The 12,553-nt window shown below is 41.7% G+C and overlaps 1 protein-coding gene across 3 annotated transcripts in view; it reads right to left on the bottom strand.

The window, feature by feature from the left end:
- OXCT1 (3-oxoacid CoA-transferase 1) overlaps positions 1-12,553 on the bottom strand; it is a 154,998-nt gene that overhangs the window by 129,889 nt on the left and 12,556 nt on the right. For all 3 annotated transcript variants that reach the window (XR_007461595.1, XM_049648705.1, XM_049648704.1), the window contains exons 4-5: positions 4,588-4,723; positions 886-1,035 (exon numbers count right to left, since the gene is read on the bottom strand). Coding sequence is in view for 2 of the 3 variants with exons in the window: in XM_049648705.1 (XP_049504662.1) it covers positions 886-1,035; positions 4,588-4,723 (286 nt within the window). In the remaining variant the exon portion in view is untranslated. The remainder of the gene's footprint in view (positions 1-885; positions 1,036-4,587; positions 4,724-12,553) is intronic.

The following is a 12,553-nucleotide window of genomic DNA, read 5'->3' as shown; positions in this document are numbered from 1 at the left end:
TCAAAATATGGAGGTGCAGAGCTAACATCCCTATAAGCAAAAAAAAAAAAAAAAAAAAATGTTTATAAAAATCACCGTAAGTGATAAGAGGTCCCTTGATTTACTAACTTGTCACTTCCTTAGAGCTAAGCTCAGCATTTCTGCAACCTGTGTTCCTGCTTTTGAGCCATGTGGCCAGAGAGAAGCAAGAGGTACTGAAAATACAGTAATGGAATACGGGCCTGTGTAATTTTTAAAACTGGCTCAAATCTAAGTATCTCAAATTTCTGTATCTAGAGTTCCATTCTTTTCTAGTATGTGAGTGAAGCTACCTAGCGTACTCCATCCTACCCAGCACTGTAAATATAACTGAAGTACTCCATCAGCTCCGTATGTCCACTATACAAAATGAAGGATAAAGGAGACGGTATAAATGTTCTATTATGTAATTACAACGGTCCCCTACTTTTCAATATTGCATGCAAACATACGATGTCTTTTTTTTTTTTTTTTAATTCCTTCATCCACAGTCAGTAGGGGCTTGAGCATGAAGAATTTGCTATGATATATATCACACATCTACTCTATCTTCCACATACGCATAGTCAGAAGTTATAAATGCTCTTACATTTGTTAAAACTTATCAGAAAACTAATCTTGGCTCACACATCTTATATAGATCACAGTTTCTTTTCTTCTCATTTATTTATTCTAGTTTCTCTATGTGATTTTAATTACTAGAGGATGCTCAGTTTTAGCTAGAAATGTTACCTAGCGTATTCACATAAATGAAGGACAGTGTCTTCTCACACTGAAGTGATTGAATCCTTATCTACCCACTAAGTCCAGCTGGAATCCTACACTGAAAGAGAGTCCCAGCGCTACCTGGACCAGAGTCCTTCTTACCTCTCTCGGCTTACTGGCAATGGCAATGCTGCCATCCTTGTTGTATTTGATCGGTGACCCTCCTTGTTGCACCAGGGTCCCGTACCCGGTGCTGGTGTAAAATGCAGGAACTCCAGCCCCACCTGCACGAATCCGCTCCGCAAGCGTGCCCTACAAGTGAGCAATCGGCACACCATAAAAAGTTCATTAAGCACACTTCTGTATGTGGATACAGAAACACGTACAGACATGGTTCCTCTCTCTAGAAGTTTATCATTCTAAATCGGACCGAGCATTGTATATTGCTGTATTTCACGAACACTGTATGCTATATTAATTTAAAACAAGTACTGCACCTCTAGACAACAATCTCTCAATTCTTTTTTTTTTTTAACGTTTATTCATTTTTGAGAGACAGCGTGAGTGGGGGAGGGGCAGAGAGAGAGGGAGACAAAATCTGCAGCAGGCTCCAGGCTCTGAGCTGTCAGCACAAAGCCTGACGCGGAGCTTGAACTCACGGATGGCGAGATCATGACCTGAGCCCAGGTCGGACACTCAACCGACTGAGCCACCCAGGTGCCCCAACAATCTCTCAATTCTTAACCCACATTCAAATGTAACTGCTTGTTTGTATAATCAGGATCTCAGCTTTCTGGCGCCCACTGCTCTCCTGACATCATAATCTGCATCAGTCTATCTGTAAAATCAATTTTTAAGCCTGAAGTATATAATTTATATTTATTGAAAAACATGTATTTAAATGTTGTGTTTTACTGTGTGCCATATGTAGGTATAGCCTGAATCTTATCATTGATAACAATGCCATTATTATATAATAATATGTTCACTTTGTTTTATTCCAAAACATTCTTATAAGCATTTCATCTAACACATTATCTAATGAAGAAAAAATCCGAAGGTAAGCAAAGATTATACAACATATAGGTAATTTGTTGGTTTTTTTGTTTTTTTGTTTGTTTATTTATTTTTGAGAGAGAGAGGGAGACAGCAAGCAGGGGAGGGGCAGAGAGAGAGGAAAACGGAGGATCTGAAATGAGTTCTGTGCTGACAACACAGAGACCAATGTGGGGCTCAAAATCACGAACTATGAGATCATGACCTGAGCCCAAGTCGGACACTTAATTGACTGAGCCACCCACATGCCCTAGTAATTTGGTTTTTAAAAGCTAAGAGTACTTTAAATTCTATCTCCGGGTAGAAACAGCTGTATGCAAAGTTTCTTGTACCCTCTTTTGATCATCTTTATCACATTCCTAGGTACCAGAGATTTAAACCTGATTTCCCTAGCTCCCTCCTTCCCCCAACTACTTTTCCACCCAATTTCCCCCACAGGGGAACAACTCTGGCCCTGAATATTTCCTGATACCCTCCCTAACACTGAAACCTATTGTTATGGTCTAGCTACATCATATTCATGCTAGATAACTGACTGGCCTTTCAGTAGTAAGAATTGATTTAGGTATTAATGACAATATGTTAATACGGAAAACAAATTTCTACTTTATCTGTGAAAACAATTTCTACTTTAGCTGGGGCCTTCAAATACTAAACTCAAAGCAGGCACTAAAAGTTGGGACTTCAGACACTGAGTCATTGAAGTAGGTGGGATAATCTGGGGAAGGCAGGATTTGAGGCATAACTGAAAATCTTCCAGATAACGGTTTCTCTATTCCATTTAATGGACAGAGATAACTCCATTTTGTTTTAAGTTAATAACATTCACAAAATTAAACCATCAAAACAACCATAATAACAGCCCCTACCATAAAATATTTTTTATGTCCACCCTTCTTGAATACCTTTATTCCTTCTCTCTGTCCATCTGGGCAAGAGCCTAAAAGTGGACAATTTCTACATACAGGCTCTCTGCAGGTACCACCAGCCCCCTGCATCCAAACCCCAAAGGGAGTCCTCACCCCTACCACTTTATCAACGCTTCTCTGGCTCACAGGCTGCAAAACAAGGTGCCAGAGCCGATGTCTGTGTACCTGGCACAAAGTGGGCAGAGAGACACCGACCTCTTTCAGCTTAAAGGATATAAAAGAAATACTAAGGAACACCCATGTACATGCCCTCTGACAAAATAAGGGGTAATGCAAAAGATAAAAGAAGTAACTGAAATTATTTTCAAGGGCTCCACAACCCAGAGAAAAAGGGATCTCAACCTACAACGTGAAGAGGAAAAGTATATGCTATCGACTGAATTGTGTCCACCGCAAATGCGTATGTTGAAGCCCTAACCCCCATGTGACTGTATCTGGAGACACCGCCTTTATGGAGGTCATTAAGGTTAAATGAAGTCATAAGGATAGGGCCCTGATCCAACAGTATCAGTGTCTTTATAATAAGAGAGCCCAGAGTCCTCATTTGCAAGTGTGCGTCCTCTGTCTCTCCCCGCCCTCCTCCCCTCTACCAAGAATCACATCAGCCTGTACCTTGATCTTGTACTTCCCACCTGCCAGAACAATGAGAAATCACTTTCTCTTGCGTGAGCCACCTAGTTTGTTACAGCAGTGCAAGCAGACTAAGACAGGATACCTTTTGTTATTTTCATTTTAAAGGAAAACCAGATAAACGCCAGGCACAGTGGGAGGCTGTGACAAACACCGCTCCCAACAACACTGCAGAGTGACAGAGCATGACCCGCGTAATGTTGTATAGCCTCAGGTACAAGACGGTTCTCCCCTGCATTGCTGTCTCTAGACAAGCATATACTGAGAGTTAATTATTGATTTTTTTAATTCTGCTAGATCACATCATTACCAATGTAGTGAAGTTAGCGGTAATAATGATTCTGTTGACAAAAATAAAGCAGAGTGGTGGGTTCAATTTCAGAGATGAAGGCAGATGATGTCAAATTAGAAGACAAGTGCCTAGGGGCACCTGGGTGGCTCAGTCGGTTAAGTGTCCAACTTTGGCTCAGGTCATGATGTTGAGGTTTGTGGGTTTGGGCCCCACATTGAGCTCTGTGCTGATGCTGCAGAGCCTGCTTGGGATTCTCTCTCTCTCCCTCTATCTGCCCCTCCCCGACCCACGCTTTGTCTCTCAAAATAAATAAACTTAAAAAAAAAGATGACAAATGCATATGTAACCTGTAGAGCCCTGTTTTACCCAAATGACTTCAAAAAGTTTCCTCTATGACAAACTCTTCAAGCAGTTAAGATGTAGTGTAAGAAGGGAGTGGAGACTTGCCAGATTAACTGCAGTAACTGGCTTGTTTGGTAACTGACATCAATTCCCTGGAGACCCAGGCCCTGATTCCAGCACTTATTCTGGGACACACCCAGTTCTACCCTCCATGGGCTCCACTTTCCTGATGTCTCAGCAAGAACATATTCCTCACAGATTTCTCATTCTATGATTCACAGGAACGGACTCTCAGGACAATCCCCCAGCATCTCGGCAAGTCCTACTGCAGGCTTCCGGCACAATGTAGATCATAGGGCTGAACTTAAAAATTTATCCTGGAGCCTAGATATTTTTACTAGAAATACCTCCCTTTTTTTTTTTTTTCCCCATGCACAGCAACAGAAAATAATAGTCTAGACATCAACAGGTGTGACCTACAAACAAATTTCCTTAGTCTGGCAAAACTGAATCCTCTCTGCCTTAACTGTCTTGCAAAGGAAAATTCCCAAAGGGGAAAAGGTAAATTTTAAAATAAGTTACTGCTGTGTAAGAGAAGCAGAGAAATCTTCTTACCTGAGGTGTCAGCTCTACTTCTAATTCACCACTCAAGTACTGTCGTTCAAATTCTGCATTTTCTCCAACGTACGAAGACACCATGCGTTTTATCTGCTTGGATCGGAGTAAAAGGCCCAAGCCAAAGTTGTCAACCCTAGAAGAAAAATGCAAGCAGCTTGCAATCAAAGGAATATCAGAGAGAACACTAATATCCCAGACTTCACAAACATGAAACGTTATTAAGTTAAAGGATTCCCTCCTGCCGGGCATTTCACGCATATTCTCTCAGTCCCCCACCACCCAAAGAACCTTGCAAGGTAGCTATTCTTTTCTTATTTTACAGCTGAGGAAACGAAAGCTCTAAGCCTTTAAGTGATTTCTGGCAAGATCTTGGGTGACACAGCCAGTATCCAAAGCCACACCAATCCTACAAGTCTACCCTGCACCTTTCATTCTTCCCACTGCTGCAAAGTGATGCCAGGGTGGAAGACAAGCAGAGATGAGTTGGATCTTGCCTCACACTTTGAAGGCAAATGTAAAAGAAAAGCAATGCCACGCTCCTGATCTGCACTAGCTCCAAATGGAGAAATTCATTCTGTCCTAAAAAGCGAGCAAGGCATTCTCATATTTTTTTTTTAATTTTTTTTTAAACGTTTATTTATTTTTGAGACAGAGAGAGACAGAGCATGAACGGGGGAGGGTCACAGAGAGAAGGAGACACAGAATCTGAAACAGGCTCCAGGCTCTGAGCTGTCAGCACCGAGCCTGATGCGGGGCTCGAACCCACGGACCGTGAGACCATGACCTGAGCCGAAGTCGGACGCTTAACCGACTGAGCCACCCAGGCGCCCCAAGGCATTCTCATATTTAAAAGAAAGAAGAACAGCATATTCTTGAAATTTGGACCCAAATTATAAATAACTATGAACATTTTCCCTATACCACAGATATTTAGGTCAAGAAGATTTAAACACTTAAACATTTTTAACAACAATAACAAAAAAATCAGGAAATTAATCACAAACCAGTGAAAAGATTATAGGTAGCAAGAATAATGCTGTTATCCGTTAGCTAGTAAGTTTTATATAATATGGTTTAATATTTCTATTAAGGTTAGAGTTCAGGGGTGTCTGGGTGGCTCCGTGGCTTAAGCGTCTGACTTTGGCTCAGGTCATGATTTCACAGTTCGCAAGTTGGAGCCCTGCATTGGGCTCTCTGCTGTCAGCACAGACCCCGCTTCAGATCCTCTGTCCCCCTCTCTCTCTGCCCCTCCCCTGCTCATTCTCTCTCAAAATAAATAAATAAACTAAAAAAAAATATTTCTAAGGTTGGAGTTCAATTTATTCTCTTTTAAATTTTATTTAAGACTTTATCTTTTTTAGCGCAGTATTAGGTTTATAACTACACTGAGAGGAAGGTACAGATATTTCCCAAATACCCTTGACCCCACACATGCATAGCCTACCCTATTATGAACATCACTCACCAGAGTGGTACATTTAGTTACCACATATGAGCCTATAATTGACACTGGAGTACAATTTCTTCTTAGAAATGGTGCGTATAGTATTGGCTTTTTCATTAAGTGAAGGTCTCTAAGTTTATGCCTTTCTTATTTATGTCTATTCTTTTTCAAAACAAAATACATCTAGAATTTCAAGCAAAGTCAATGTGACAAGACAGATTAATAACCGAATGAATACTTTCCTGTTTTTAGTCACCTTATCCCTCTCTTTAAGTGTTTCAAAACTGCTCTAACCACTAGATAAACATTTCTAAGATAATGAAGAATGCTTAAACTTAAGCTATAAAACTATTTTTATAAGAACTATGGTAAAAACCACAATGAGAACCACTGTAAACATGAAAGAATGGCTAAATTTAAAAAAAGGAAATACCAAGTGTTGGAAAGAATGTGAAACACCCAGAACTCTCACATATGAGGAGGGGAATGTAAACTGATCCAACCACTTTTTTTTTTTTTTAAGTTGATTTATTTATTTTGAGAGAGAGAAAGAGAAAGATATTGCAGGCAGGGAAGGGGCAGAGAGAGGGAGAGACAGAATCCCAAGCAGGCTCCATGCTGTCAGTACAGAGCCTGACACAGGGCTTGACCTCACAAACCATGAGATCATGACCTGAACAGAGATCAAGTGTCGGGCGCTTAACCAACTGAGCCACTCAGGCGTCCCCCAACCGCTTTTGAAAAATTATTAGCAATTTCTATTAATGTTGGACATAGGGATATGCTATGTCAGCAATTCCCCTCCTGGGTCTATATCCAACAGCAATGCACACTTACGTTCATCAAACAACAAAAACAGTAGCACTGTTCCTGATGGCCAAAAAACTGGAGCCTCCTCAATATTACCCAACAGCAGAACAGACAAACTGTGGTATCGCCACATGTTGGAATGCCACACAGCAAGGAGAATGAATCATCTACAACCCCTGGCAACAATGGATGACTCTCACAGATAGACAAAATGTCAAGCAAAAGAACCACAAAAGAGTACGTACTGCATTATTCCTTCTATATGAAGTTCAAAGTCAGACAAAACTAATGTATAAGATCAGAAGTACGATAACGGTTAAGTTCAGTGGTGGGAAAGGAAGTGACTAGAAGAAGCATGAGGAGGGCTTTCTGGTATACTGGTCATGTTCCATGTAAAGAAGCTGGGGGTTGGTTACATGGGTCTGCAGCCTATAAAAATTTTTCAAACTTTACACCTGTGATATAAGCACTTTTCTACGTTACTCTGTATTATGCTACAATAAAGCCACTTTAAAGAACGAATATCGTGATAAAGCCAGAGTTCCTCCCAGAAACAGAAGACTTCATTCATGATCTCTCCCTCCTAATCCCCTTAGTGCTCCGATGGCCTCTCCCCTATGGAGCGTGGGTCTTCTACGTGGCTCACTCATCCAACAGTCATTTACCAAGTTGTTCCTGCACCCCAGGGCTATGTGGGTCCTGGGCCAGGGGAAACTCTAAGATATCAAAAAATAAACAAGTAACCCTATGATTACAATAGAGGGAGAGATATGCTAAGAGAGGTCTACATCAAGTGTGATGAGAACACTGAAGGTCACCCAACAGAGAGGAGTAAGAGGTCAGAATAAGCTTACGGAAAGTGACGCTGGAACAGACTTGAAGAAAAAAGTCTTTGAGAGAGGAGTAGAGGTGTGGAAGCGATGAGCCAAAGAGGCAGATGGGCAGCTTTGCAAAGGTGCACAGTGGTGTGACCGGCTGCATGCTGAACGCGACCGCAGTATGGATCGAAAGCGGAAGTGAGCAAGAGAGGTGCATGGCAGGCCAGCTTGTGACCTGTCACATGAGTCACACCAAGGAATTAGGATTGCATCCTGAAGGAGATGGGAGACCTTGTGAATAATTTTCAGTGGAAAGTGACAGGGTATACAGAGAGGTTCAGTGATTTAAAAAAACAAAAAACAAACAAACAAAAAAAGGCAGGGAGATCAGTTAAAAGGCTTGAAATAATCCAAACAAGCAAAGACGGGGTTCTGAACTAAGGTAGCAACAACAGAAGTGGAGAAAAAGAGACAAATCAAGGGATAATTAGGGTAAAATCACTCACAGACTTGGTGTAGATACAGACCCACCCCAGAATTCTGACTCTGGCAATGGAACATAGTGGGAGAATGGACTGGTGTGAAATTAGTCTACTGATCCCTAGTATGACTTGTTTGTTGACTTGTTTGACTAGGACAGGGATAAGTACGTATGGTTCCTTGTGTGACAAACCACTGACGTTTCTTCTAACAACCTCCTTTTCTCCCACCTCCACTTCACTCACCCATCCCCCCACTCCTCATGCTCACAAGTGCCCATCCTGCTCAGCTGACTCCTAATTCTCAGCATGTTGCATTTCCAAGCCTCTAACCTCCACCAGGCAGCCCGGACACACTGAATTCCTCAAAGTAGTCCAAGTAACCATTTGCTAAACGTGTTTACAGTTCTAGCCTCCAGTAATGAATCTGATAACATTTCCGATGCACCAGGAGCATAAAAGAATAGTTACGTGATTTATCCTCGCTTGATTCAAAAGAAAACTAAAGCCTCAAGAAGTATTTTCAAGAGTGTACTTTTGAGATACGGAGCCAATCCCCTCAAGACTAATAATGCGATTGGCACTAGGGGGCGCCAATCACCTCAGATTCCCTGTCTCTTGGAAAGGTAGTTCTTCCCACACTCACACACAATGCATTCTCCCTGTTTGCCCCCTAATACCTAACCGGGCCTTCACTTCTTCAGGTTAATAGTTCCATTCCCCTACATTCAGTTCCACCTGCAGCCTGCCCCATCCTAACAGATCTTCTGTACAAAAGTAATGACCTGTCACTTCTCTTTCACACTCTACATCAACTATATTGGAAAATCCTGACTCTACTTTCAAATCCCATCCAGAATCCAAGCATTTCCCACTTCCTCCTCCATGACCTGCACCATCTGCTGTCTCAATCCTGCAGCAACCTTCCCTGCTTCTACCCCCGCACCCTGTAATCCACTCACAAAATGGTGACCAAAAACATAACTATAAAAACAAAGTGTGTCAGATCACATTACTGCTCCGTCTTAAATGCTGCAGTGGCATTCATGTATTTATGTGAAAGCAGAGATCTCTAGAGTGGCCTGCAAGGCCTCGTAAGATGGGATGCCCTTTAGTCTCAGACCTCATTCCACCCATTTCCTTCTTGCTCCCTTTTCTTCTGCTGACCTCCTCACTATCCCTCAAAACCCCAGGCATACTGCCCAAGGCCTTTGTGCTGGCCTTTCCCTGACTCACAAACTCCTCCCCAGGTAACACAAGGTTCCCCCCTCACTTCTTTCAAGTCTCTGGTCAACTGTCACCTCAATGAGTCCCTCCCTTGGTTTTTGTTTTTTTTTTTTAAATTTTTAAATGTTTATTTATTTTGAGAGAAAGAAAAGGGAGAGGGTGAGCGGGGAAGGAGCAGAGAAATGGGGAGAGAGAGAGAGAATCCCAAGCAGCCTCTGCATTATCAACACGGAGCCAGAAATGGGACTCAAACTCGGAGCCCAAACCAAGAGTCTGATGACATTTAACCGATTTAATCGGTTTAACCGACACAACCACCCAGGTGCTGCTGATTGCCTGATTTTATACTGAAAACTGCGGATCTGTTTTCACGCTCCCAGTCCCCCTTTCTTGCTCTTTTTCTTTTTTTTCCCCACAGCACTATAACCTTCTAACATACTGGAAAATTTGCTTGTTTGTTAGGTTTCCTATTTATTGTCTGCCTCTCCCCATTGGCATGTAAGGTCCACAAATGCAGGGAACTTGGTGTCTCATTCACTGTTGTACTCCCAAGCACCTGAAAGCCAATGCAACACACAGAAGGTACTACATAGACACAGAATGTTTACTGAATAAATTTATTGCTTGATTTCACTTTCCCCCTCCTTACTAGCTCATCTCTAATAAAAATGAAAATCACCAAGTCCTTATGCTGGATTATTTTCTATATGCCTGTCCAGACCCATTCTCTGATCTCCTGCCTTCCCTGTGCCAGGATGGCTGACTCTAGACTGAATCAGGGGGCTAACCTGCCCTCTGGATTCTGACCAGGTAAGAAGAGAAGGATATCGGGATTTATATTACTCCGACTCTCCCTGGCAAGCTGCAGCACAATGGATAGCCGTCTCCATAAAGCTTTCTCCCAGGTCCTGGCAGCCCCTTCCCCTCATTCTTCAGGCCTAAGGCTGGTGGTAACAGTTCTTCTGTTATTAACTCCAGGGAAATTCAATACTCATGTCGCTTTCCCTCAACCTTAACCTCTCCTTTAGAGAGAGTCCCTTTGGTAAACTCTCTTCAATTACCCAGTATCAGAGCACCATCGATATCCCCTGGAGCCCTCTCTAAATAAAGTTGTAACAATAAAATAATCCATGAAGGTGAATATAGTCCATTTGCTTTCTGTAGTTTTAAATACCCAAAATTCCCTCCAACTATATAGGTCCATATGATAAACTAGAATGTACTTGCCCAATTCACTGACTTCGGAAATTTTTCTAGCCACCCTCTCATGGCTCTCTGTTTGGCTTTTTCAACCCATTACACGTTTGAACTTGGCTCTGTCTGGAGATGAATTCTCTGTATTTGTTGATCTTGGCTCTGGGAACTATGTATATTTGGCCTTTGCTTTCTTCCTGGATTAACAACCTGGCATGGCATCAAAGCATAAACTGAGCATAAAATGCTCAGCCCAGGCTACCCCTGACCAGGTATAGAGTTAGTGCACATACCTCGAAAAATACTGTTAGATAGCTTATAGTAAGAGTGTCTTCCTTCCACATACTTTCTAACTCCCCAATTCAGCAAACATACATCCCTTCTTCCTGTGTATCAGACACTGACAATATAAAAATGAAAAAGGCAAGACCTTTACAATATAAAGAGAAAAGAAATACACATGTTGTCTTTTGCAAATGAGAAATATACCATTCCTAGTAGAGAAACGTGTGTAATAAGGCACCTCGCAGCTCTCTGATATTAAAGGTCATTTTGATGGAATTTAAAAGAGATTATCTTGCTTGCCTTTAGAACCCAACATTTTTCTAGCACACCTAAGGAGAGAGAGATTTGACCTTCCTCCTATAGTACAACAAACTCGGGTTTCAAACATTTCAGTGGTTAAAAAAAAGTCTAAAACCAAGAATTCAGTAGATACATTCATGTGTTTCATGGAAGACCTAAATGTTCCAAAAGTATTTTTCATTCTTTGAATCTAAAATTTCATTTTCTGGGGGCGCCTGGGTGGCTCAGTCGGTTAAGCATCCGACTTCGGCCCAGGTCACGATCTCATGGTCCGTGAGTTCGAGCCCCGCGTCGGGCTCTGTGCTGACAGCTCAGAGCCCGGAGCCTGCTTCGGATTCTGTGTCTCCCTCTCTCTCTCTGCTCCTCCCCCGTTCATGCTCTGTCTCTCTCTGTCTCAAAAAGAAATAAACATTTAAAAAAAAATTTTTATTTTCTGAATTTTAATTTTCTGAAATCTCATTAATTGGAAATTCTTGCTAAAACAAAACTCTAATAAAAATGAATTTGCAACCATTTACCAAGCTGTATTTCTCTTCTTTGCTCTCATTTTAGGCATACTTAAATCTCAATTACAGTTTTTACTTTGATAGTATCAAGAATATCAAAAGAGAAGACAATGCTATATTTGGACAAAACATTAGTTTATGACACAGTTAAATGGAACAAGTGAACATTCCCTTCCATGAGCTAAGCAGAGAAGTTCAAGTATACATCCCAGGAAGTGGTTAGCCCTTCCCAGACAAAATAATCAAATCTTAGAGGAATGCTTATAATCAGACAAGATGGCACATTCTCTCTCCATTGAGCCCTACAAAGCTGCAGCTGCCTCAACAAATAATAAAGTGGCCACTGTGAAGGAGCCACCTGCCTTTACTTTCTGGTTCAAAATCACTGGTGCAGAAACAGAAATTTTATTTAGAGTGAAAAAATGCTCATTGGGCCCTCACAGAGTTCCTATAACTGACTACTATAATACCACATATAAGCAACAGTATTATAACCACAAGCACAGGGGCATATATATCTTCAGATAGTATTTACTCGGCTTCTGCACGTAAGCTGGACTGTCCTTGGAGTTGTCTAAATTCCCACCTGCGAGAAGTGTAATCTAAAATAATCGTCATGGGGCACCTGGGTGGCTCAGTTAAGCATCCCACTCTTTTTTTTAATATACGAAATTTATTGTCAAATTGGTTTCCATACAACACCCAGTGCTCATCCCAAAAGATGCCCTCTTCAATGCCCATCACCTACCCACCCCTCCCTCCCACCCCCCATCAACCCTCAGTTTGTTCTGAGTTTTTAAGAGTCTCTTATGCTTTGGCTCTCTCCCACTCTAACCTCTTTTTTTTTTTTTTTTCTTCCCCTCCCCTATGGGTTTCTGTTAAGTTTCTCAGGATCCACAT

Source organism: Panthera uncia, assembly GCF_023721935.1.
Source record: "Panthera uncia isolate 11264 chromosome A1 unlocalized genomic scaffold, Puncia_PCG_1.0 HiC_scaffold_17, whole genome shotgun sequence".
Lineage (NCBI taxonomy): Eukaryota > Metazoa > Chordata > Mammalia > Carnivora > Felidae > Panthera > Panthera uncia.
Note: the sequence above shows the minus strand (reverse complement) of the source record. Positions and strands in the feature narration are given on the sequence as shown.